The 25,999-nt window shown below is 42.8% G+C and overlaps 2 protein-coding genes across 6 annotated transcripts; one reads left to right on the top strand and one right to left on the bottom strand.

The window, feature by feature from the left end:
* Positions 1 to 332: 332 nt before the first annotated feature.
* On the bottom strand, positions 333 to 13,477 carry GPR161 (G protein-coupled receptor 161). 5 transcript variants are annotated; one of them, XM_032680632.1, is made up of 8 exons: positions 11,900 to 11,994; positions 11,225 to 11,314; positions 10,446 to 10,479; positions 9,728 to 10,341; positions 8,475 to 9,199; positions 6,878 to 6,982; positions 4,394 to 4,513; positions 333 to 3,054 (listed from the first exon to the last, which is right to left on the bottom strand). In XM_032680632.1, the coding sequence occupies exons 4-8, from the start codon at positions 10,165 to 10,167 to the stop codon at positions 2,807 to 2,809; spliced, it is 1,638 nt and encodes a 545-aa protein (XP_032536523.1). In that variant the 5' UTR covers positions 10,168 to 10,341; positions 10,446 to 10,479; positions 11,225 to 11,314; positions 11,900 to 11,994; the 3' UTR covers positions 333 to 2,806. The 5 variants fall into 5 exon arrangements, with proteins under 5 accessions (XP_032536523.1, XP_032536528.1, XP_032536527.1 ...); XM_032680637.1 differs by lacking the exon at positions 11,900 to 11,994 and adding an exon at positions 13,447 to 13,477 and having other exon boundaries at positions 2,807 to 3,054; XM_032680636.1 differs by lacking the exon at positions 11,900 to 11,994 and adding an exon at positions 12,187 to 12,394 and having other exon boundaries at positions 2,807 to 3,054.
* A 422-nt stretch (positions 13,478 to 13,899) lies between these two features.
* TIPRL (TOR signaling pathway regulator) lies at positions 13,900 to 24,087 on the top strand. Its single transcript, XM_032679053.1, has 7 exons — positions 13,900 to 14,130; positions 18,586 to 18,765; positions 19,594 to 19,693; positions 20,850 to 20,981; positions 21,401 to 21,496; positions 22,233 to 22,295; positions 23,902 to 24,087. The coding sequence occupies exons 1-7, from the start codon at positions 14,030 to 14,032 to the stop codon at positions 24,052 to 24,054; spliced, it is 825 nt and encodes a 274-aa protein (XP_032534944.1). The 5' UTR covers positions 13,900 to 14,029; the 3' UTR covers positions 24,055 to 24,087.
* The last annotated feature ends 1,912 nt before the right edge of the window (positions 24,088 to 25,999 follow it).

Here is a 25,999-nt window from a genome sequence, read left to right as displayed (position 1 = left end):
CGGGATCGGGATCACATCCAGCTTCCAGAACCTGCCCGGCATCACATCCAGCTTCCAGAACCTGCCCGGCATCACATCCAGCTTCCAGAACCTGCCCGGCATCACATCCAGCACCGCCGCGCTCCCAAAACCTGCCCGGGCTCAGAGAACCCTGCTCGACCCAGAATGCCTCCCCGTCCTGTGAAAACTGCTCCAGCTGCTGCCGCTGTCAGGCTCATCCTGGGAGCCGAACGTGCTTTTGAAAGTAAAACACTTAAAAGATGAATTTAAGTTGAAATAACAGTAGTGTAAACAAATAGCGCAGACCATCAAGAGCCGGAAATGAGTATTTTTTTTTTTTCTCTTTTGTATTTAGGATGGGGAATACAGTTTTACAAAACGTGTGCATTTCTTCGTTAATGACAACTCGGGTGAGAGAATGACTTGGGTAGTAGCAGAATTACAGAAGGGTTATAACGTGTGTACAAAAATATTAACAACATTTACACTAAATAACGGATTAGTGACATTAACACTGGCAGCCAAATTCAGTCACGGTGTAAACTGACACAACCTGCCCCCGACTTCCTGAAGGCTGAATTTGGCTCAGTACCTGTGTGAAAAATGTGCTTTTTACACAATACTAACGATTTTTTCCTTTCACATATGCCCTGGAATTTTTCTGCCTAAACACAGACCGTTTGGGGCCGGCACCGACTCCACCACAATGCATCCGTACGTTGTGCCCTTTTCACATTCAGCAACGACTTTGCTCAGCTTGTTCCGAAGCAGGAATGTTGAATAAAAGGGATGCAGACAAAATACTTCGAGGCAAGCAGGCAAGCTTGTACCTTAAGGAGTGCTGTGTACTAGAAGTAGCTGTGATTGTAATGTTAATGATAGCAATAATGACCTCACTGCAGGGCATTTCCTGGCAAATACTGGGATTTTTAGTTATGCTTTTCTAACGAATGCCCACAGGTGCCAATTTATCTAACACACTAGAAGTAAAAAATGCAGCAGTAAGAACCTCCCTATTATTGTTTTATTCCTGCATTATGCAAAGAGCCATCTTACTGGAGCTTAAGTGTTCTTACTGTAACAGCCTGTTCTTAAATCAGCAAACCATGTACTGAATTTTAAGTATGCAGTTATATTTTGCATGGGAACTTAATGGGATTCAGGCAAGTTCATAAAGTCAAGTTGCTTTGTCCAGAGATGGACATAAGCTTGTGCTGAAATACATTTCTGAGTCGGGAACACAGACAAATAGGATGTCTAAATACAGTACTGGACTGAGGCTCTGCCTCACGACACTTTTGTGTCTCTGAATAACTCACACAAAGACAAAACAAGTCTACACCCAGTTTTTGCTCAGATGGAAACATCCTACTCCTGATTTCCAAACAATCTCCAGCAAAACCTCATACAAGCCACTTCTGGGGAAAGGTGAAGGCACAGGGGAGCAGACACAGAGTAAACAAATGCAAATCCTTGGTCCTTAAGTCCATTTGCTACTCACTGCCCACCCCCAAGGAATTATCCTGCTCACTTTTGTTTCCCTCTCCTTGAAATATGCAGTAAGGCAGGGCTGTAACCCCTCTAAAGTACAGAAGGGGATAGCCCAGGAAGGCACAGAAAGGTTCCTGAAGCTGGATATAGTTGTATGATCCACCTAATCCTTCTTTTCATAACAAACCTTTCCACCTTCGCAGACTGTTTCACGGCCAGCAGCTTGACTGTGCTGAGTTCCCCTTCTTTGGCAAGCAGGGCTGATCAACCTTCTCACAAAGGCCTAACAAGGTAATGTCTGTACAGTGCTTTAGAACATGCAAAGTGCAATATAAGTGCCAAATGTTCTTATTTTTGAGATTAATTAATACTCCAAGAAATAGAAGCACTGAGGTACGTATAGCTTAAATACTACATTCCCTCATGATTAAAAAAAACCAAAACACCAAACAACTCTTTTCTCTCTAGAAAAGATGAATCCTGAATATGAAGTGGCAATATCTTGTTTATATTCTGTCAAGCTTAGCACAGCCACAGAGTACCCTTTTAGTAACAGCAGAACCAGGGACGTGAGCTGAAGTTCTCAGAGAAACTATGAATTCTGCATTAACGATTTCCTCAAATACCATCTTTATGCTTTTCCAGCACAGGTCTGCTCCCACCCACTATATCCAGAGAGGCTGGTGCTCGGTACCTCTGAAGCAATGCACAGTCCAGTGTCAGATCTGATGTGCCATTCTGATGGCTGAACAAATGGAAATATCCCCCAGCAAAGGTAAGTGGGACTATAAGCCACGTGAGCTCTCTGAAAAATTCAGGTTTTGCCCTCAGGTAAGTCCCTGCTCCTCATCTAGGAGTCTGTGACAGGAAGGCTGTATATAGTATCCCATGCACAAGCTCCTATCAGAGCACTCCAACCATCAAGTATCAACTGATTATCCTGGTGTTCAGAAGATGATGAATACAACAATAAGTTAAAACACTGCACATACTTTTCCTGCTTTTTTCCTTTATCAGCTTTGGCCAATAATGGACCCAAGATTCAACAGACTAATGATCTGGTCAGTGAAACCAAACCCTGCATTCCTATGAACTGTGTGATAAAGAGATGGCACAGAAAAGTCAATAGCACCCTAAACAGTAAACAAACACTACTGTAAAATGCTGATGCAAGTACCAGAATTCAGCTGGCTTTCAAGTGTTGAAAAAACACTGAAAACATTCCGACAAGGTATCCTGGTTCTGTTGAAACACTGACAGCTGCAATAGGTCCCGCTTAGTGGTTTTGTTCTGTTTTCTTACTCCAGTGCTGGTGTCAGATATTCCCTTCATCGATGCTCTGCAACTTCAGTCTTTGGCTGGCATGGGGCCTGGCACCACGCCGTGTGTTCATGCTGCCTCCTGGCAGAGTCCGCACCGGGAACAGGGCTCCTGGTAAAGCATCTTCCCCAAACAAGCTGAGTTTCACATCAGCTTCAATAGCTCTTGCTAGACTGGTTGCATAACTGTCCAGAGATTTATGGACTTCTGCTTTTACATGGAGAACAGAATTCTTTGCAGCTTCTGGAAAAAAAGAGGTAAAAAAAAAGGCAGCACAAGTGTTGATCAGCACGGCTGTGCAAATGCTTGAAGACCAATATTGATCCTTTTTTACAGGTATGATCACGTCCTCTGCAAAATAACTGTTCTACAGAGCACATTTGCCAACAATACTCAGGCTTTCAAAACCATTCTATGAACACAATATCCCAGAGTGACCTGGGATACACCTGCTCTTCAATGCTGGTGCAGTTGCTCTTGTAGCATCTGTATACTTCTCTACCCACCAACATGTTGAGCAATAAAGATTTTCATCCTAAATGTAACTCTTCAGTGAGGCTGCTGAAATAACTGAAAGTCTCAGGGATCCTGAAAATCCTGAGACTTGCTAAACCTAGGGAGAATTGCTAAACCTGTGAGGAACTTTTTCACTAAAACCTCCCTCTTTTACTCAGATGAAAAATTAGATGTCAGCTCCCACGTAATCACTCAGAAAGATAATGGGCAATGTATAAGGTATTTGTACAAGGAAATTATCTCATGCTGGGAAGAAGACTAAAGTGAATTTTGCTAAGATGTTTCAAAATTCCATAGAAAGGATTCTCATTATCTCAGGTTTTATTATTACTTGAATCTTAAAGGCTTTCTGCTCATTTTCACACTGTCCACACTCATGTACTGTTTAGAAAATTAGGAATAGAAGGCTAAAAACCATATTATTGTAACTACCAGCGTAAATTAACTTTCCAATTTTACACCAATTTTACAGATGATCACAGCAACACTTTGCTAGCAGAGAATCAAAAAGTGATTTGACTGAAATAAGTGCATGTGGTTCATCTATTTTCACCCATATTTGCTGAGGAACATACCCAGCAAAGTGAAATAGAAGCTAAGTAAAAAAAGTAAGTATAACAGAATGAAATTATATTCAGACTATTCAAGCGTGTAAATAGAAGAATTTCAAGTTTGTGAATGATGAAGTTGAGAGGAGGCAGCAAATGAGGAACACAGAGATGTTGCAATCAAAATATGAGCACAGGAAAATATATTCTCTGAGAAACACAAAACAGACTGCAACAGCCACCAAGATAAATGGAGCTGCAGAGAGGATATTGCTGTGCTGTATAAATGATATGTATGCCGGGAATCCCAGCTTCTAACTCTTGTCCTTGTCTGTTGTTACTTGAGAACTGGAAGAAAGACCTGATCTTGCTTTCTCTTGTACCTGCATGAATGGTGAGGTCTGTCAAAGCAAAGAGTGATCAACGATGTTGTAAGACAATTATGAAGGTTCTGAGAGGCTTCCTGAGCAGGCAATATAGTTAGTTCTGAGCATTTACATACTTACCCCTAAACTCACCTTTAATTTGCTCTACTTCATCTTCAAATGTCACTGAACTCCTCCGTCGAGGAGGACAGATGCAGTGTGGGGCATGAGGGCCATCTGAGCTATAATCTTCAAGAAGCATTGTATCTGTTCCTGAAACAATGCAAGCATTCTCAAGTAAGACAGTAACACTGGGATACAATGTTGTGGCAAAAACTTTTCTGTCTATAGCAGTTCCTTCAAAAGACGTCTAAACCCAGCTTTTGGGAGTAAATTTCAGCTCAAATTAAACAGTGAAAAGGAAAAGAATGAGGTCAGAGTTTTCATTCAAAGGATTGGGAAATCTTTTCTCACTAGACATCTAAAACTTCAAGCAGCTTCAAAATTCTCAGCTGAAGAGCTTATAATGTCAATAGGACAGCAGATAAAGGTGAAACCTTACCTTCAGTAAATAAAAGGTAAAGTTGAGAGCAACTTCTCGCATTTCCTGATGAAGACAAGAGGCTAACAGTGGCTACCCAAGAGGCAGACAACCATAGCTGCCAAATGTCTGCTTGTAATCAGACCTGGGTAGAATTTGAACTGCAGAATTTTTCTGTTCAATTTAGTTTGTCTCTAGTAACCTACTTTCACTTTCTTGAAGTGTATTTTAATGGGGAAAAATCCCTTGCTGGTTGGGAATGATTTTTGTCCAATGAGTCTTTTTTCCAGTTCAGGATTTTTTTTTTTTTAATTTTCACCCGCTTTGCACCTTTCCAACATAAAATAAGAGTTTAAAAAGCACAAGGAAATTCTTGGCATCTTTGCAATGCTTTCACACAGAGGGCAAGACTGCAGCCTACACCTTCCTTGTAATGCTGGTCTCTCTGCTGCATAAAGGAGAAGCAGAGCAAGTATTTTGTGGACACACTAGGACACTGCTGAGAAAGCAGTCCTCAGGGAAGCTGTTGTTGGAAGACACAGATTGCACACATTCAATGTGTGGCACTCTACTACTATCAGTCCATTTACTTCTGTGATGTGACAACAGGCCTAGGACAAAGTCCCTTCCAGATTTTGTAACTCCTCTGGACGGTGACTACACATCCCTCTTCACCCACTTGACTGCTTCTGATCTGAAAACAGTAGACTCTTACTGATCTACTAGGGTACCAAATCCTCCTCAGAAGTGTAGCATGTAATGGAAGGATGGCACTAGCAAGAAAGATATATTCTTCCATGCAGTAGAATTTTAGTGCTTTTTTTCAAACGTGGCTGGTGAAGAAACTAGCCTCTTATTCTTACATGGTGGGTCTTTTTCCTTGGAATAACTGATCTTAAGGCAACATTTCTAGTAATTGGGACTCAGGCCTCACTTTGTATTTTGTGTACAGCTGGCACCACTTGGATTTTTTTTCCTCTTTCATACTTTATCTGTTTTTCATAACAAGAAAAGCCCAGTTTCTGTTTACCAGGGAAGATACAGACACAACTGCACTACAGGACACGGAATCACGTACTACATGCAGCAGACAACATTGAAGAGGGACTAAGACTTCTTGCTGCTCTTTAGTTCCTCACAGCAAAAGTATCCAGTGAAACAGTATTTCACAGTGCATCACTGTATATCCATCCCCAGGCTATGGACCATACTTCCTCTTTAACCAAGAGTGGCACTTCTAACAGCACTCATTATCTCTTTAGTTTGTTCATTTGTTTAAAGTGTTCACTGTCATTCAAAAAAGGGTAACACAACATCCACTTTACTGATGCAGGTTTACCAGGATGTTGTTCTCCTTTATCACATAAAGCTGCAGAACACCCACAACAGGCATAAAACTACCAGTGTAAAAGAATGCCATAAATAAATCCCAGCTCCACAGTTTTCCTTTACAAAAGAAACAAACCCCTTACACCAAGTGAACTTTAGAAGATCACCCTCTGCTGTCTCTAGAGCAGAAATACTCTTAAACTAGTGTAGTTAAGGAGTGGTAGCTGAATCAACTGCCACAAAAATCTAGCAACAGTTCTGGATAGAAAATTACTGGCAGAACTGTTTTTCCCTTTTCCAAGACAACTTCAATTGAGAGATCTTAAGTAGTGATGAAATCATAAGCTAAAGCCATTCCAAGTGTTTATGTTTACATTGCAGGATGAACAAAACAAGGTCTCTTACAAAATAGAAAGGAGAAGCACATTCTCCACAGCCCATTGTTGCTCTGTTCCTTGTGGATACAGGGAAAGCCTCCAAAGAACAATAGAAAACTAAAGGAAAAGGGCACAAAAGCAGTGAGTCTTGTTCCCAGGACACATTAACAAGGGAGGGTCATCATTCTGTAAACAGCATTTTGCAAGTAAATATATTGAGAGCAAGGAAGGAAAAAAGCAACTGCAGCAGTTTTGTTGTAACAGCTGGAACAGATGCTTCATGTCATTCATCCACCAAGAGACATCTGTGTGTGTAAATACTGACTATCCCAGTGAGTTCTGCCAAGTGCAAGCTTCTGCTCAAATAAAGAAAGAAAGACTTGTAGTTACCTGAATCCTGTGAGCAGCTGAAACCTGTGTCTCCTGTACTGCTGCTGTTTCCTAATGGCCGTCCACCTGCCATGAGGGCAGTAAGATGAGGAGATAGTCCCAAATCTGCAAGAAAGTTTTGCTCTTGTGAATGTTTCAGGGGTTTGCAATAGTGAAAGCCTCTTCCAGTAATACTCACTGTACTGCTTTATTTATTACTCTGCTTATAAAACTTACCTTGCTGATTCGGAGTGCACAGCTTCTGGACTTCCCATCTTAGAAATCTCATCAGCAGCTCTCAGGTATTGTTGGAGTCTTTCCTTAGGGAAAGTCTCCTTTCTACCTGCACCATCTCTCCCTCCCACTCTTGTTTCAACTACATGTATTTTATGAGCCAGACAGGCTGAGCAGCGAGTGTATACACTCACAGGGATGAGGATATTTGCCAGGCACCTTCTAGACAGAGAATAACATGGTGGCCACCAGCAGCTGTTACAGGCCAGTAGTGAGTAACGAAGTTTATGAGCAAGGCTAAAGCACAGACACACCTGACTTCTTTCAAATCTTCAAAACAAGAAGGGAAGAGATCCTAGGTTTTTAACAAAGGTGCCTTCTTTGAATCTCTCTTCAAGATTTTGTTTTGGGTTTGGTGGGGCTCTTTTTTCCTTTCCTGTCAGCCTACAGCTAATACACCTGATAAACTTGAAACTGTCAGCTTCTTATTGCTTGGAAAGAAAAGAAATTTCCTGTCTTTTTCCTTCCACCCCAGTTCCCAGTGTGTTCATCCATAGCATCTCCTGGATACAGATTTGTCAAAACTCCTGCAGCTTGTGATGTGGCTGTAGCTGCAGAATCCTTTCATTCAGATGACAGTCTCTCCCAGTAATCCCAGGCTGCCGAAAAGATAACAGATGCCCTGCTGCTCTCACCTTCCTTCTGCATTTTAGATCTTCCTTCCCAATTAAATAACTTCAGTTCCTGCCTCGGCATGAAATATCCCTTGAAAGTGTTCTATTTTTGGAAGCTTCTGAACAGGGCAAGGCAAATGATGAAAAAATCAGAATGTCATTGCATTGCTACTTTAAAAAAAAAAAAATAAAACACCAAACCGAGCAACTGAAGCTCTCAGCCTGCAACATGGGGAGACACCAAATAGTTCTATTTTTACATAGTTTTACTTTGTTAATGATCTTTTCTTCACAATCATTAAGCCTAAAAACTGAATTTGGTGTAACTTCAGTGGATCTCAAGAGTTGTAGCATAAAGCCAGGAATCATAGAAAAAGCGTAGAAAAAGTACTACTGGTAGAGCTCAAATGTGGGCAACACAAAAGGAAATGCTTGAGAAAAAAGAAAATAAATATTTTTTATTAACCTTCACACTATGTTTTTCCTCTGGCTGAGAAAATTTTACTAGAGTAGGAGAAACATGTTAACCACCAAAAAAAAAGAAATTCTCCTCTCAACTGTCAGTGATAACCTGAGCAAAAGACCGATGAAAACTCCAGGAACATCCCACTTTTTTTAGAGAGCCCCAAAACACGCCAAGCACACACAGACATGAAACCTTGCGCTTAGTGGTATTAAGGAAGAGTGTCTTTTGCAGCCACACGTCTTACCTGTGATCCTGTTGGAAATGCTGAATAACCTCGATGTCCTCTGCCGCTGAACAAAGGACTCGCGATAATACCGATCCCCAAAGCACATCCCTAGTAGTTCCTTGCGCACTGTCTTGTTCCACAGTCCATAAATTAGTGGATGGCAAATGGCACTGGAAAAGGACAACCATGTAGCCAATGTCTCCAAAGCAGGGGAAATACTGTTTTTTCCCCAAAGTGCCTCTGATGTAATTACTACCATGTAAGGCCCCCACGTAATCACGAAAGCCCCGATGACAACCACGATGGTTATGAAAGCTTTGCATTGGTTGGCTGAGTAAACAACCCCTTGGAAAGCATTCCTTCGGCTGCCAGACGAGGACGTGGAGGTGCTGGAGTTTTTCCTCCCGTTCCTCTGCGAGTCCTCCTCCACGATGACGACGCTACCACAGTGGATTTTGCGGGCCTTAATCCTCGCCACACGGAATATGAATCCATAGCAGATCATCATGACCACAAAAGGCAGCAGCGCGCACCAGATCTGCCAAAAGGCAGTGTAGCCGGCCTCTTTGTGCCAGGCCGCCACACACATCCACTTGAACTGGTCAAACTCTAAAGACGACCAGCCGAAAAGAGGAGGGAGGCAGCCAATAAGGGAATGCAGCCACACGTACACAAGAGCTACCACTGCTCTGTTGCCCGTTATCTTCATTGGGTAAACCATCGGGTACAGGACAGCATAGTACCTGGTGGGCAGGAAAAGCAGTAGTCAACAGAAGCACAAAAGACATACGACAAAGAAAGGAACATATTTTAATGATGTTGATATCCAGCCCTTTCTTCTTCAAACATCGAAGCGGGCTCAGGGACCCTGTTTCTAAAAACAGTTACGTGTAAAAATATGTATTGTTGCAGTCAAGACTGTCAAACTTGGCTGAAGGCATACATGCAACTGTTAAATCTGTTCCTGTGTGTGAGTGCATGCTTAGGGTAGAATTTTGAATTTTAAGTCATTATTTCATGTTTCTCAAGTAGTGTGTTATTACACCATCAAGTGCTAAAAAACTTTAGATGCATGTCTGCATTTTGCATTATTGATGACATTGCTTTGTCGTGGTCTAGATCAAAATTTCACAAGGGGCTGAAGAAAAAATGACACCATAACTACGCCGTGTTACCCTCTGCATTGCTTCTCAACTCTGTGAACAGCCAACAAGTCCCTCTATGAGGTGAGTAGACAATTTGTTACAATTCATTAAAAAAGAGCGGCTTACCGGTCTATAGCTATGAGTCCAAGGGTCAGCATGCTGGCCGAGCTGATCAGCATGTAGAGCAGGGCTGAGAAATTGCACCAAACAACTCCGAAGATCCATTCTCGCCTGATGGAGCTGGTGACAACAAAAGGCAGCACCAGTACAGAGAGCAGAAAGTTGGAAAGGGTCAGGCTGAACACAAACTTGTTGCTCAACGTGAGAAGGTAAGACTTCCGATACAGGGTGACGACAATCACCAGGTTGCCCAAACAGATGAAAATAGCAATGACGATGATAGCAATGGACTCGGTGACTCTGACTGCCCCATCTTCCTGCGTGGTGAGGTTCCTCAGGCCCTTCACGTTGCCAAGGGAGGAATTGCTGCTCATGGTCAGAGCATGCAGAGCTGGAGCAGCCAAGACATGCTGAGCACTTAGAAGCAGAACAACGCTCAGAAACATTCAGGCAGTATTTCTTCAAACTTCTTCCAAAGACTGGAGGCCCTTTTGCCTGTGTTAAAATTTACCTGTAGTATACAGGAAATCATTTTAGACAGGTAAGCGAAGGGGCAGTAAATTGCCTATGGGCACACCAAAGAGATCAATGACAGCATCAAGCCTAGAACAAGGAAGAAACTGTCTGAAAGACAAGAAGAAGTGAAGGGGAAACAAGAAAGAAAATTAGTACATTTTACTTTAAAATTTTCTAAGGATATTAATTATTTCTAGGTCATACTTACCAGCCGTGCATCTTACTCAGTCCCTTCATCTACCCTGTGAAGAAACAAGAACATCACTATCAGTCTTTGTTTCTCTTACTTTCAAGAAAGTCACTTTTTAAAAAAATTCTGCCTGTTTATCCCAATTGTTCCTTGTATTCTGCCTATGGAGCATTTGCTGGTGGTCTGGGGATGCCTGGCTAGTCATACCCTGCTGACTCTTTCTTAACAGTTGCTAAGTAACATTCAAAGACTTGGGAACTATTGCATGTACTCTCCCAACATCGCTTCTCCATGTTCATAATCACCTTAGCTACAGATGTGATTGTATTTTGCTGCCAATACCAAAGGACTGGGGGAACTGGCTTTCTGTACATGAGGTTTGAAAAACACTTCCTTGCCTTAAGCCAAGGTCCATGCTACAGAAATGCTTAAGAACCTTTGATCCTTGACTTCTCAGTCTTAGCATCCATCCCACTGACCCAAAACCTCATTTTGTGAAACCTTGTTATTTCTCCCAATTCCTTAGCAGCCCGTTCCCCACTGCCTCCAACTGCCATTCACCATTCAATCCTTCACCCATCTGCAAGAGAGCATACTGAAAAATAAAACCCAAGCCAAACAACCAAAAAAACCACCACCAAAAAATGCAAATATGCAGACCAGAAAACTAAAAGAGTCCACTAAACAATATGACATTGATATTAGAATTTCTTGGAAGCTGGGGACTCAGGGAAAGTCATCTCAGCTAATTCTGCGGCTATGCCAACCACGGGTCCCAGACAGCCAGGAGTACTCACAGAAATGCTTCCATCTGCATGGCTGCTGTGGCCTCAGGCAGCAGTGTCAGTCTGGAGAGACGCCTTTTTTCCATTTTTATCTGTACTTTCCTAAGAGCGTAATTAAAGACATTACTGGGCCAATACTTTGTAGAAACATAACTTAGCTTCTCTCTAGCTGTTTGCAAAAACGCCTCCCCTCGAGTTTCTCTCTAAGCATGCCCGCACCACCTCTGCGGGCCTGTCCAATACTTTTGGACCGCTGCGCGTTTTGGGAAGGCGGCTTTTGCCCGCGGCCGCTCCCGGCACTGGCGACGCCCGGGGCACCCGGCGCTCCCCGTCCCCTCACGGCCCCGCTGCTCACGAGGGAGTGAAAGCGGCCTTCGGCAGGGGTGGCCCGCCTGGGGCTGGGCAGGGCAAGGAGCATCCCATCACATCCCTGTGCAGGGGCAGTATCCCATCCCATCCCAACCCCGGGCAGCCTGACCAGGCGTGCCGGCACACAAAAAGCGCGCGGGATCCAGCTGGGGGGCGGTTTCGCCATTTTGCCCCCGCGCTCCCTGCGGCAGCGAACAAAGGGCTGGGACAGGGTCCTCCGCCCCGGGCATCCATCGCCTACCCCCCCCCGCCCCGGCGGCGAGCGGGTCCCGCCGCCGCTCCCGCCGCCTCTGCCCCGCGCGCCGGCTCCGCACTCACCGCCCGCCGCCGCCAGAGCGGGACGTTCCTGGTTACGGCACCCGGGACCCCCCAGAGCCGCCGCGGCCCGAGCCTCCCCCACCATGGCCCCCGCCCGTCCCTGCCCCTCCCGCCGTCCCGCCCCGCCGCCTCGTCCCGCCGCGCCCCCTCCCCGACCGCCATGTTCCCCGCGGCCGCCCGCGAGGGGCGAGCGGAGCCTCCGAAATCGAGTAAAAAGTGTGTGTGTGGGGGGGTGGATATCCATTTTACACGGATCAGGTGAAGTGAGTTGCCTCGGCACGTAGTACCAGGCCGTCGAAGAGGGGCAGAGCCAAATCGCTACACCTCCGAAACGCTATTAAAAGTAACACAGCGAAGATTTCGGGATGAGTTCTTCCCCCCACCACCACCTGAAGCAAGACACCGGATATAGGTGTCAGTATAAAGTACACACTCAAGTACACACACGAAGCCTGGCCATGATGATGAAAGTACACAGTATAAAGGGTGAATGATAATTAAATGCCGTGCTTGTGCATCACTAATTCCTGGCTTGCTCATATGCTGGTAAGGCCTTTGAGCGCAGCGGACGACTGCTCTGACACGAGCTGTGCTGTGTTTTGATTACTCTGGGGAGTTTTTCATGATGTGGACATCAGTTTCCCGTAGCTGTTGTCTCAGCTTGCCCCTGTGCTCCAGCAGCAGGAGCGGGCCCGTGTGTCTTGCTCCCGTGCCAAGGGAAATTCTTAGGGAGTTAAGTCTGCCCTTTCAGTGATGCAGAAAAGCAACACAACCACCTCCCCATTAGCAATGGAGTAGTAACTTATGTGTCATTTTCAACCAGTTCTACTGATGCTTTTCTACAGGATTTTTTAAACTGCTATCACATTTCGACATTTTTAAAAGAGCATCTTTGGACAACATTCAAGAACCAATATGTTAAGAACCATATCCAGCCTAGCACAGGGGATTCCACAATGGGCAGAAACTGATACCCAGGAAGTTCCACCTGCCAACATAGCAGAGGGCATTGTGTGATGAAGCCTGGTAATGTTTGCTGCACCTTTGAGCATGGGCAGGGAGATGGCCCGGGGCCATCAGAGGCTTTAGAGCTCTCCAACTCCCACCCAGCCATCCTGCTGCTCTCGGTGAGGTACCCGTGGGGAAGTGGCTGGAGGCATGAACACCCACGGGGCACACACACGTTCTCCACCAGCTGCCACAGACCGGCTCCTCGGGAATGATGGCACGGGGGAGATCACTGGCTCCCTTTTTCTGTGGTGGGCAGAAACCAGAGAAAGGTCTGCTCTCCCCATGGTGGCTCCAGGAGCGCAGAGCAGCATGGAGCCCTCCATGTGTGGCAGCACCTCCCACCTGCCCCCCACACCTCACAGAATGGATCAGGTTGGAAGGGACCACCGTGGGTCACCTGGTCCAAACTCTGTGCTCAAACAGGGCCATTCCAGAGCACATTGCACAGGATTGTGTCCAGATGGTTCTTGAATATCTCCAGTGAGGGAGACTCCACAACCTTTCTGGGCAACCTGTTCCAGCACGTGGTCACTCACACAGCAAAGAAGTTCTTCCTCATGTTCAAGTGGAATTTCCTGTGCATCAGTTTCTGCCTGTTGCCTCTTGTCCTATTGCTTGGCACCACCGAGAGCCTGGCTCCATCCTCTTGGAATCAGATATTTATACACATTAATGAGGTCCCTTCTCAGCCGTCTCTTCTCAAGGCTAAACAGACCCAGCTCCCTCAGCCTTTCCTTGTAAGAGAGATGCTCCAGTCCCTTAATCATCTTTGTCACCCTCCTCTGGACTGGCTCCAGGATCTCGATGTATCTCTTGTTCTGACGAGCCCAGAGCTGGACACAGCACTTCACATGTGGCTTCACTAGGGCTGAGGAGAGGTACTGTAGCACCTCCCTCAGCCTGCTAGCAAAGCTCTTCCTAATACATCCCAGGATTCCGCGCCCGGCCTCCGCGCTGCCGGCGCCCCTGGAAGCGGAAGCGCTGTGAGGCGGCTGTTCCGGCGTTGCGGTCGCTGCCGTGAGCGCTGTGCGGGGTGGACAGGGGAGGGAAGGAGAGGAGAGGAGCTCCGCCACCCGTTCTGGCTCCTTTTGCCTTCTCCTCGGCGGAGAGGAGGCCGCCATGCACCCGGTTTTCCAGAGCAGCCGGCGCGACTTCACCTTCGGGCCGTGGAAGCTGAGCGCCGCCCGCACGCACATCATGAAGTCGGCGCAGGCCGAGAGGTGGGGCGGGCTCGGGCCGGGGGAGGCGGCACAGCACGGCGCGGCACGGCACGGCACAGCATAGCATAGCACGGCACGGCACAGCATAGCACGGCACAGCATAGCACAGCATAGCACGGCACAGCATAGCACAGCACAGCACGGCACGGCACAGCATAGCATGGCACGGCATAGCACAGCACGGCACGGCATAGCACGGCACAGCACAGCATAGCACGGCACGGCACAGCACAGCACAGCTCGGCACGGTGCAGCATAGCACAGCACAGCGTCCCCGCTGCTCGGGGACCTCGCGGGGCTGCAGCCTCAGCCCCTCACAGCGAGGGCTTTGGGGCGCCTGGGCGCCTTGCGCGGGTAGCACAAACCCTTCCCAGGGCGGAGGAGATGCTTCTCAGTCCAGTTACTAGGGGGGAAGGGGAGCTCTTCCCTCTTTTTTCGAGACGGGAAGCTTGATTCTTTGGCTGGAGAAACCAGGGTGATTTGGGTTACAGGTGATTTCCAAAATTTGGTTTTAATGATTGCTGAAGGGAGCCTACAAGAAAGATGGAGAGGCGATTTTTACAAGAGCATGTAGTGACAGGACAAGGGGGCAGAGATTCAAACTGAAAGAGAAGAGGTTTAGATTAGATATTAGGAGGAAGCTCTTTACTGTGAGGATGGCCAGACACTGGAATAGGTTGCCCAGAGAAGTTGTGGATGCCTCATCCCTGACAGGCCAAGCTGGATGGAGCTCTGAGCAATCTGGCCCAGTGGGAGATGTCCCTGCCTGTGGCAAGGGGGTTGGAACTCGATGATCTTTAAGGTCCGTTCCATTCCAAACCATTCTATGATTCTAGTGGTTTTGGAGATCTGGACCTCTGTGAACTGATGCCTGCTAATTAGAAGCCTGATTTTCTTAATTACTTTTTAATGGTGATTAAGGGCCCTTTAAATGTGGCCCATGGACTCTCTACTCCAGTAGCATGTCTTGGTAATAGCTATATTAAGATAGTGGTTTTCATTAAAAATTTATAATTTGCTTTCTTCTTGTAGTAATTTCCACTCCTGTCAAACCACCAGAGAAAGGGTTCCTGTGTCAGCATCAAGCACTTAAGTCAGATTTGCTAATGTGGAGCTGAACAGTTCAGCTGTGCCATAACTGACCACAGTGGCAGCTAAATTCATCAGATACTTCTTGTTTTCAGTTTCTGGAGTAGTGGAATACAATTTCTTGTTAGTCATGTTAAATGTATGCTCATTCATCTTGCTTTTCCCTTTCCTGAGATTAAGGCCTTCTCCAGGAGAAACTGGCTGCCCTTGGCTTGGATGGGTGCACTGTTTTCTGGGTGAAACACTGGCTGGATGGCCGGGCACAGGGAATGGTGGGAAATGGAGTTACATCCAGCGGGTGGCCGGTCACAAGTGATGTCCCCCAGGGCTCAGTATTTGGGCCCATCCTGTTAATGTCTGTCAGCAGTCCAGGTGAGGTGATCAAGTGCACCCTCAGTAAGTTCACAGGTGATACCAAGTTGGATGGGAGTGTTGATCTGCTGAAGGGTAGGAAGGCCTTCAGAGGGGTCTGGACAGACTGGATTGGTGGGCTGAGGCCAATTGCGTGAGGTTCAACAAGTCGAATTGCCGGGTCCTTCACTTGGGTCTCAACAACCCCAGGCATCACTACAGGCTTGGGGAAGAGTGGCTGGAAAGCAGCTCAGCAGAAAAGGCCCTGGGGGTGCTGGTCAACAGCAGCTGAACATGAGCCAGCAGTGTGTGGCCAAGAAGGCAATGGTGTCCTGGCTTGGATCAAAAATACTGTGTCCAGCAGGACCAGGGGAGTGATTGTCCCTCTGTACTCAGCGCTGGTGAGGCTGGACCTCGAGTGCTGTGTCCAGTTCTGGGCCCCTCACTACGAGAAGGACATTGAGGTGCTGGAGCGTGTCCAGAGAAGGACAATGGAGCTTAGGAAGGGTCTGGAGCAGAAGTCCTGTGAGGAGTGGCTGAGGGAGCTGGGGTTGTTTAGCCTGGAGAAAAGGAGGTTCAGAAGTGACCTTATCGCTTTCTACGACTATGTGAAAGGAGGTTGTAACAAATAATAGAACAAGAAGAAACAGCCTCAGGTTGCACCAAGGGAGGTTTAGACTGGATATTAGTTACTTCACAGAAGGTGTTGTCAGGCATTGGAACCTGCTTCCCAGGGAAGTGGCTGAGTCACCATCCCTGGAGGTGTTTAAAAGATGTGTAGACATGGCACTCAGGGACATGGTTTCCTGGTGGACTTGGCAGTGCTGGGCTAACGGTTGGACTTGATGATCTTAGAGGTCTTCTTCAACCTAAACAATTCCATGATTCTAATTTGTTTCATAAAGTCTCATGTCTGGAAATGCTATGCTTGTTTTTTAATTAGCATTATAGAAAACTATGTAAATGTTAATTTTCAAACATAACAACAACATAATACTTTTTAAAAATTTGGCATCCGCCTTAAAACAGGTAAAAGCTGTGTTCCTTCTTCCATCTTTATCTTATGCCTAAAATAATCTCAAACTGCTTCTGACTAATGATCCTTTGGTTTTTACAGTTACAGGTAAGAAAACTTGAATCCTGTGATTTAGTAGTTTTTCTGTAATGAGGCTTCAACATCCACGTTAGCTGTACCTGTGTCCTGTGGGGGAAAGAGGGCTGTTCTTAGAGCATCTCATTTTTGTGCCATATTTGAAGACTTATTTTGTAGGATGCTACCTCTTAAAAATATAGATCTTTTTTGTTAAGATTGGGGGGATGTTCATTCTCTTCATTATTTGTGAACAAGTGAGAGACTTAAGCTGCCAGTCTAAGAGCCAAATTGCCTGCTCTACTTATTTTCTGATCTATTCAGTTTCTTTAAATGTACCTATTTTAAATTAGTCACCTCTGTAATTTTCGGAAACTACCTTTATCTGTTTAGATGTTTTTGAGGAATGCACAGTTTTTCAGAACATGTTGAAAAAGACTGAAAAGTAAAGCAGCAAGAGCCAGAACACAGGCTTGAAAGAACACAGAGGATTTTGCAGGGTAGGGAAGTCCAAAAATAGCCATTTACCCGTAGATCTCAGTACCTAGCATGAGATCTGCAAAACAATTCATCCCACTTCAAATTTGAAAAGTCAGAAACCATCTTGTTGCAGTGCTTTTAGTCAGCTTCCTTTTATAATGTATTTCTCTTGGCATTTTGCCTTTTTCTATTGCTCAGGGAACATCATTAGTATCTGTAGGAGTTTTATTTCTGGCAGATATGTATCGCAAAAATGCCTCAGCAGCCTGTATGGAAAAGTGAAGAATTAAATGTACCATAGCCAAGAACTCCTTTCTGTGCTAGAGTTGGTCTTTGCAGGTCCAGGGACCTACACTTGATGAAATGGAAAAGTTCATAATGTTATTCTGCCTTCTCTGGGAAAAATGTAGGATCTTATTCTCCAGGTCTATGAATTTGCTTTTTGTAATTTAGTAAGGTTAGCATATTGTTCTTTTTTATGTAGGGTTGCTGAAATAACCACTTTTGTTCAGGAATGCCTTGTTATCAATGTGAACATTGTGATTACGACACTTTTTGTCCTTCTGTCCTTCAAATTAATGTATTTTCCTAAAGTTTTCTTCTCTCCAGATGTCATGTATTCCTTTTTGATCTTGATAGGTAAAGTAGGTAGTGGTAGGGAGAAAAAGAAGTATATGAAGCCTTTTAGTAATTAAGGTCAGAGTATATATCAGGTGTGGGGGGGTGTATTTATATATAGCACATGTTTATATGTACATAAGTACAAATAAGTATATAGATTGATGCAAAACAGAATGTGAAATGGTTTGAGATTTTCTGCAGGGATCATGCTTACTTGGTTCATGCAGTACCTTGTTCAGTTTGATCTGTGGCTCTGGCTGTGGCTTTTCTGCTTAAAGTTATAAATACCAGTACCAGTTTTCTACCAGCTTGGAAAAGTGGTAGATCACAGTAATGTCTTCTGTGCTTTTCACATACTATGCCAGGGTTCTTTTAAGTGTCTTTTTTGTAGGCTTCTAAATTCGGAGGTATGGACCACTGTGCCTAGTGAGTTCAAACTTGCTGAGGATGAGTGCTCGTTCCTAAAAGTTCTTTTTGAGCACCTGCCAGAGTAGTTCGTGGACCACCCAGGGATTTGCTAGAAGAGGTTAAAAACTCCTTCTACATACTTCTCAGATATTTTTTGATTCCTCATGTGTGAGACTTTTGTACAAACCTGATGGAGAAGGAATGTTTTGGAAATACTTTTGCGGTGAAAAAGTCACTTTGGTTCAAGGATTCTTCATTTCAGGTCAAATGATTAACCTGGGAAAATACAAAGTCTTGCAGAACATATCAATGATATGCCTTCTAAATTATTATGGTCTAAAGAATACTTATTCCAGAACAGGGACTGCTTTTACTCAACTATAGCTGACTGATGTGTCTTTTATTTTTCTCTGCAGATTGGCCGATGAATTACACATGCCTTCCCTGCCAGAAATGATGTTTGGAGACAACATCCTGAGAATACAGCATGATCATGGTTTTGGAATTGAGTTCAATGCTACAGATGCTTTAAAATGTGTCAATAATTGTCAAGGTATGATCAAAGTCGCTTGTGCAGAGGAGTGGCAAGAGAGCAGGTACAGTATTTTATCACCAGTGGGCAAGTACTGGTGCGTTGCATATGAAACTGTCATAAAGTAGTTAAAAGAACAGACCAAACTCTTGAAGACCATGTTGCATTTGGTTCTGCCCTAGATACAGCCTGTGATCACAGAAGTCACTTAGCTTTTCTTTGCTGTGATCATCCTGTGTGTTAAATTGGGTCTGCTGTATTTTTTCAGTTGTGTCTTGGCTTTCTTAAAATAAACTTCAAGTTTAACATGGCTCAGTGCTGTTCCTGTTTATTCGAACTCACAGGGCCTCGAGCATTACAAGATTGTGTGGTGTTTCCAAGTGCTGTACATGTTTAAAATCTTAGCCTTAGGAATAAAGCAGAACAATTACCATGCGTGTGAACTAGTTGTAATGCTTGGTATTTACTAAATTAGTTTTAGAGCACGTGGAAATAAAAAACAGAGAGAAAGCAAAGTTGTCATGAAAACTAAGGCAAATTGCAGTGTCGATGATTGCTGTGTGTCATCAGCTCATCACTTTCTGCCTACTTAAAGAAAAAATGATCTTGAAATACAAATTTTTCAGCAATATTGCACAAAATCTTTATTTTGACTCACAGAACTGAGATAGTGTTAGCACAGGAATTCTCGTAATGGTTTTCTAAGTTACTACGGAAACAGATGTTGTGAAAGTATGATTAAGTCTTAACATCGTCATTGCAGCACAAATCTTCTGTTTCTGTTGGAGAATAATGTGGGAACCATAGTGCACAGTCGTATGTGGGGTTGTAATTTTTTAAGAATTACTACAAAACAATTACTACAAACCTGTTTTCTCTTTCGCTTTTTGAGGAGTGAGACTGAGCACACTAAGGAAGTTGTCAAGCCGTATGACTGGACTTACACAACAGACTACAAAGGGACATTGCTGGGAGATACTGCAACGTTAAAGGTAACGATTTTCTCCATGTCAAATGCTGACCACATATTGCTTCAGTCAAACACTTTTAAAGCTGTCATTTATGCTTCAGTAGGCTTCTGTAAAATCTAAAGCGTGCTTCATAATTTCTGACTGCAAAGTATAGTTTGGGCTTATCCTGTCTCTCAGCATGTTATCCTAAAGAAATCATGGCTTATTTTAATATCGGGAGGGGTGGGGGGAGGGTGGTGGTTTCTTAAGGCATTTTAGGATTAAAGGACATGGGAATGTTCAGCACTTGCTGGGTGCCCCTCTGAAGCTCTGAGCTGCTCACACACAGCAGAACTATCAACTGTGTAATTCTGTATTACCTTTGTGCTCTGTTGCTTGCCTGTTTGTCTAAGCAGATATGTAGATCTTGCTGCTTTCAATGATTTTATGTTATTGCAGCAGTAACTCCTCTTATTTAAACTCATAAGTCTTATCTTGAGAATAAGACTAAAGTTACCAGTTTTTCTTTACTGTCTACAGATTTCTTGCTACTAAGTAGAAAAATCTATATTAATTCACTAGAATGCTTTGTTTAGAGATCATGAGTTATTCTGGAATTAAAAATGCAGCATAGAAACAAACCATGTGTTGTTGGCTTGTAGTCTTAAGGCAGCAGAAGTGCATTAGGGTCTATCCACCATGAGGTGTATTACGTCTTTCCACCATGAGGTGGAAAACATATAGGTACTTGATTTTCACAGAAAGGCTTTATTAGAAGCCTTTTCAGGGTCTGTAGTGAGAAGAGATAGCGAAGGAGTGGAATCCTGTTTGTAAATGCAGACTTCTCATTTGTATGTTAAACATGAGGAATCTTCAAATGTTTTGGAAAAAACATTTGAAAGAAAGTGAACAGAATTGTTTGCAGCTGAAAACCTACTGAGCCCGTATCCAGAGGGAAGTTTATTAAGAATTTTCCACTCTTAGCTGTTGCTTTTGCTTGATGTTTGTTTCCAAGAGGATACTCTTGGAAACTTTGGTTTTAATTTTAACTTTGTCTCCTAGAAATCTGGGATGTTTTAAGGTTTGAGCTGTAAAAGCTTTTTCTTTTCTAAAACTATGGAATTCAAAAGATCAGGACAACCTTTTTGTAGTTTGGCAACAAATTAATGTGCTAACTGTTCTTAATCTTTTCCTTTAGGTTGTTCCTACAACAGAACACATAAATACAGAGAAATTGAAAGCCAGGGAACAAATTATGTTTTTCGAAGAAGTACTTCTGTTTGAAGATGAACTTCATGATCATGGAGTATCAAGCTTGAGTGTAAAAGTAGTGAGTACTTAGAGGCTTACACAAGATGCTTGGTGACTCATTGGCTAATAAATGCAAAATGCAGTCACTTTTTGCGTGTTCTTCTTTCTGGGATTTAAACTTTAGAACACAAACTTCTTTATCCTTGCTCTTAGAAATACAATCTTACTGGAAAATATGTTGCTTTGAAATCTTTCTATCATCTGTCACTTGCTTCAGGGAACAATCCTTTCCCTCTTTCTGCATCCTGCCTAAGAGTCTTTTGAGGCACTGTCTGCCCTGTTGTTCAGCCATGGTTGTAGCAAATCAACAGCCCAGATTTTGGCTTTAGTACTGAAAGCTCCTCATACTGTCTTTCATTGTGAATATCTGATGCAGATAATTGCATACTTAAAGTGTACCTTTGTAATATGCTGAATGGAACATCTTTATTTTTGCAGAGAGTTATGCCTTCCAGCTTTTTTGTGCTGTTGAGGTTTTTCTTGCGAGTTGATGGGGTACTTATCAGGATGAATGATACGAGGCTTCATCATGAGGTAAACCCTTATTTTCCATCATGACTATTTTACAGAGGTTCCCTTGCCGTGTTACTTTTATAGACCTGCTGATATTCCTCTAATTTAATACTGATGTTTGGGGGCACAGAGGTTGCCTGAACTGAACTTTCATTTGTCTTTTATAATTGTGGTGGTGCTGAACTAGCAACCAAGTGTGGATGCTGTGGAGGTAGGTGTTACATGAGCAGAGTAGGCTATTTCTCATGTGAAGTAATCACTTAGATACATGTGACAGGCACAGATTAGAAAAGGAAGTACAAGAGGAAAATAGGCAACAGTAAATAGTTTGGTACTGTTCTTTTCTCCAAGTAAATTATTTTTGGCTTGTCTAATAGAGTTAGACTGCAAGTGTTAACTTGCAAATAACTGTCCATATTCCACTGAGTTCTGATATCTCATAAATAATACAGAATGTTGAGATTTAACTGGTTTGGTTATTTTGTCTAACTGTATTTGTACTGGTGAAGTAGTTCAAGGTGAGTAAAGATTAACAAGTGTATTCAGTCCCAGTGTTTTTTTTGAGGCATGCACACAGAAAGGTGATTTCTGGAAAAGAGAACATTGCTGTCAACTTTCTCTGTCTTTGTGAATTTGAACATACATTTCTGCTCCCAGATGAAAATCTGTGGTCAACCAAATTCAAATGTATACCGAATTCAGTGTGTTTAAAATGCTTGGCTTGCACTGATACAAGATGATAATTTTTTTCCATTAGGCTGACAAGACCTACATGTTGCGAGAATACACATCCAGAGAAAGCAAAATATCAAGTTTAAAGGTATTGCATTTTTTAAACTTACTTTCTTTTTTCTTTCTGTCTGCTTTTTTGTTTTACAGTCAGCATAGAAAATACTGTGTCTGTAAGTCATTCTTTGTTAGGTTTGGAACTGATAGAGAGGAAAAATCTTTCTGCTTATGCAGCATTTGTTTTAGTGATTTCAGGATTTGCATTTGTAAATGCTCAGATCACATGGCAAGAAATGGGATTGGGTTACTTTTTCTACTTGTGAGTTACCAAGATTTTTTATTAATTATTTTTTCATAGAACTCCTCAGGTATAAAATCAGGTATTCCATGTCCCCTGATGCTCAGTTTCAGGCCTGGTTGTATGCTTGCAGGTAGTGTTAGAGATTAAAATCTGTTTGGTAATAGACTCGTTCAATTTTTCTCAAGTAAGTTTAATACATGACCTTCAAACTCTAGGAATGGCTCAGGATAATTTGTGGCACATTTGGAGTTGCAGCTGTTGATTTTTATTCTTGACCCAGCACCTGATCTTTCATATTCTTGTAACTTTCCTTCTCTCTTATTTTTCTTTCACTTGGAAAAAGTGACCAATGCTAACCTTCCAAGGGAATATTTTTGCAAAATGTTTTTTGTCTTGTGAGGAAAGGGGCACTGTATCATTTCTTAACAATATGTGATCCCTATAAACAGGACTAAATCCAGACACGAGCTTTTTGAATAGTTTTGTAATTTTTGAAATATTAATCAGTGATCTAGGTTTTATTTCATCTCATGTTTAAAAATTATCATCTGTGCTGTTAAGTAATTTTTCCTGCTTGTTGTTATAGAGAGGAAATGCATGTGGCTTTTCAGTTCCCTAGATTAGCTTGCATAGGTAAAGCAGAAAAGATTCCTGCTTCACTGAGATTTGAAATAATTAAAACAGTGGTATGGCTCCTTGCATGGCAAGGGTAGCCAAAGTACAGGTTGCATTTGAATAGCTCTGGGTGCACTTCTTAAAGAATGTTGTTAGGAAGTTTGGAGGTTATTTGTTCAGTATAGCATTATTTTTTTCCATCACATGTCTTGTATGTGGTGATCTCCAGAGATCTCCAGAGAAAGATACTGATTCACTTAATGAAACCACCTTGTTTGTTAAAATATGGAATTAAAATCCAGTGAGTTTTAGTATTTTATATACATGTCTGTGGTGAACATCATAAAACTAAGATACATGTTAAGATTGATCAATTATCAATAGCTAAATACAAGCAACTCCAGGGAATATATCACAATGGCTGGAAAACATGGACTCCCTTGTGGCCGTCCTAGTCTCATCTAGAATTAGAACCTTAAAAAGACTGTTCGTTACATTCCCATTTTAAATATATTTTTAAAAAACACTGTAGCTGTTTATGGATGTCTCTGACTTTCTTGTGCTCTTATAATCTGATGCTTAAAAATGTTAAATCCCTTTCCGTGGCTTATTGATCTACATAAGGAGTAAGACTGTATGTCCATTTGAAGTTATAAGATAAATTTTAATAATCATACCTGACTTCAGGTAAATTATAGATTAATTGTCTGTAAAAGTTTGGAGTACTTTTTTTTCCCCTTCCTTTCATTCACTTGTTTCATATAAATTTTTTGCTTTTTAGCACGTTCCACCTTCCCTGTTCACGGAACCTAACGAGATCTCTCAGTATCTACCCATAAAGGAGACAATCTGTGAAAAATTAGAATTCCCAGAGAAGTTGGAGCCTAAACCAGAAGAATCACTGGAAACCATGTGTGTTAAGTCTAATAAATAAATGTGACTTTATATGGACTTGAAGTAGACTGGAGATGATGTGATCACGTATTCGTTGCCATGGGGGGGTGTTTCACTAATAGTGGAATGAAGAATTTGGCTAATTTTTCTGTAGCCTTAAGAGAAAACATTTCAAGCAGGTTTTGCTAATGGTGTTTTTTGGTTGGTTTTTTTAAACCTGTATCTGGAATTGATGATAAGCTGGTGGTGAGTGATAATTTTCAATGGCACTGGAGAAATGACAATTAAGAGTCTGGGTTCTGTTTAGTTCACCAAGTAGGCAGGAGTATTTTCCGGACCCTCCACCACTAACACTTTTAGGAAGATTTTGTTATTGCTGCTTCAGATATTAAGAGATTACTGGCATTGTAAAGTTGGCATGATTTATTTTTATTGAGAAATCATCCACAGTAAAAAGAAAAAACTCATCTGCATTTATTTTGATCTGACAGTCCTAAACTACACATTTTACTTGGCTTCCCCTACTGTGAGCTGATAACCAACTGTTACTCTCTGATCCAGAGTCTCACCTAAGAATATTAATTTCATCTGAGGATAGGTTTAGGGATGGGGGGAAAAATGGACTTGTTTGACACTATATAAAGGTAAAATGACTTTCTTTGTAAAGCAGTTAATTCTGATGCCAGACAGATTTCTCTAGACAGTTCTGGAGACTCTCACTTGGGGTCTGGATGCTGCTCCAGTCACATACAATATTGGACATGCATTGTTCTGCACTGACCATTTGTTGGATGTACTGAATGGTGCCCACATGTGATGGTTATACTGCCCTGAAAGTCAAATTGCCAAACTGCAGCACTGGTTGAGGCTATGGAAGACAGGAGTGTTTAGTCTGTAATCCCTAAAGGATACTGTATTTGGAGTTTGACAAATGAGATCCTGTATGGCCTTAAAAGGATGCTAACGTGTTCCAGATACGTAATTTTGGCTTAATTATAAAATTCTTTACGTTTTAATATTAATAGCATTGTGATCACTTGTATAGTATGGTTTTAACACTTTGTAGATTAAACTTAAATATTTGTGTTGCTTTTGGAAATCCTACAGTATGTTAATGGTTTGGCCTAAGAATGGGGCAGCTGAGCAGGCTTGTCTTGGTGTACTGCTGACTCTCAGTGCAAGAAGCAAGTCACTGCAGTGAAAAGCAGGCTGTGGTTTAAGGTGATTACAGATGAGTATGCATTCTGTTGTCTTGGGGGTTTTGTTTAAAAATGTTCGTATTTTACACTGCATGACAATAGAAACAACTCACCTCAAAACCTGGTATTTAAGCAGATCTTCAGAGAAATGGTTTTCATGTAGAGAAGACCCTGAGGTTTTTAGGAAAGAAACCTCAGTCTACTGCCATCTAAGGGACTGTTTTCTTGGTGTCCTGTGTCACTGATTTACTCTAACTACGGGGAAGACACTTCTCGGTGCCTCCGTTCCCTGTATGTAAAAATGAGAGTTAATATTTGCCTACCTCACAGAGAGTCTGTGGGGATTAGTTTGTAAAAAGTTATTGATTAAAATTTATTTTTTTTTTCTGAATACACCTTCAGCCTTATCTTTGGAATCCTTTGGAAAGGATTACTGCAAAATATCTTATGATCCATAGGATAAAATGAGTGAAGAGAACTGAAATTAAGCAGTCTCTGAAAGAAATTGTCACCCGGACACGGTCTGTGTGACTGAATTTATGGCCACTTTAAAATAGAGGTGAGATCCTCTATATTCCCTATTACAGTCCTATATTCTGTTGGCGTTTTTTCATCTTCCAGCATTGTTTCCTAAAGATTTTGATGTCAGGGTAAAGAAGGGGGCTGCAAATAAATGCAGCATGGAAGTGATTAAAATTCATTTGGTAATAGAAGATGATTTGGGTCCACTCCAGTGACAGAGGAGTACGGGGAGAGAGTGAAAAGGAAGGGAACAACAAATGGGGG

This window comes from Chiroxiphia lanceolata, chromosome 2 (genome assembly GCF_009829145.1).
Source record: "Chiroxiphia lanceolata isolate bChiLan1 chromosome 2, bChiLan1.pri, whole genome shotgun sequence".
NCBI classification, from domain to species: domain Eukaryota; kingdom Metazoa; phylum Chordata; class Aves; order Passeriformes; family Pipridae; genus Chiroxiphia; species Chiroxiphia lanceolata.
The sequence above is the reverse complement of the archived record's forward strand: the minus strand, read 5'-3'. Positions and strand labels throughout refer to the sequence as shown.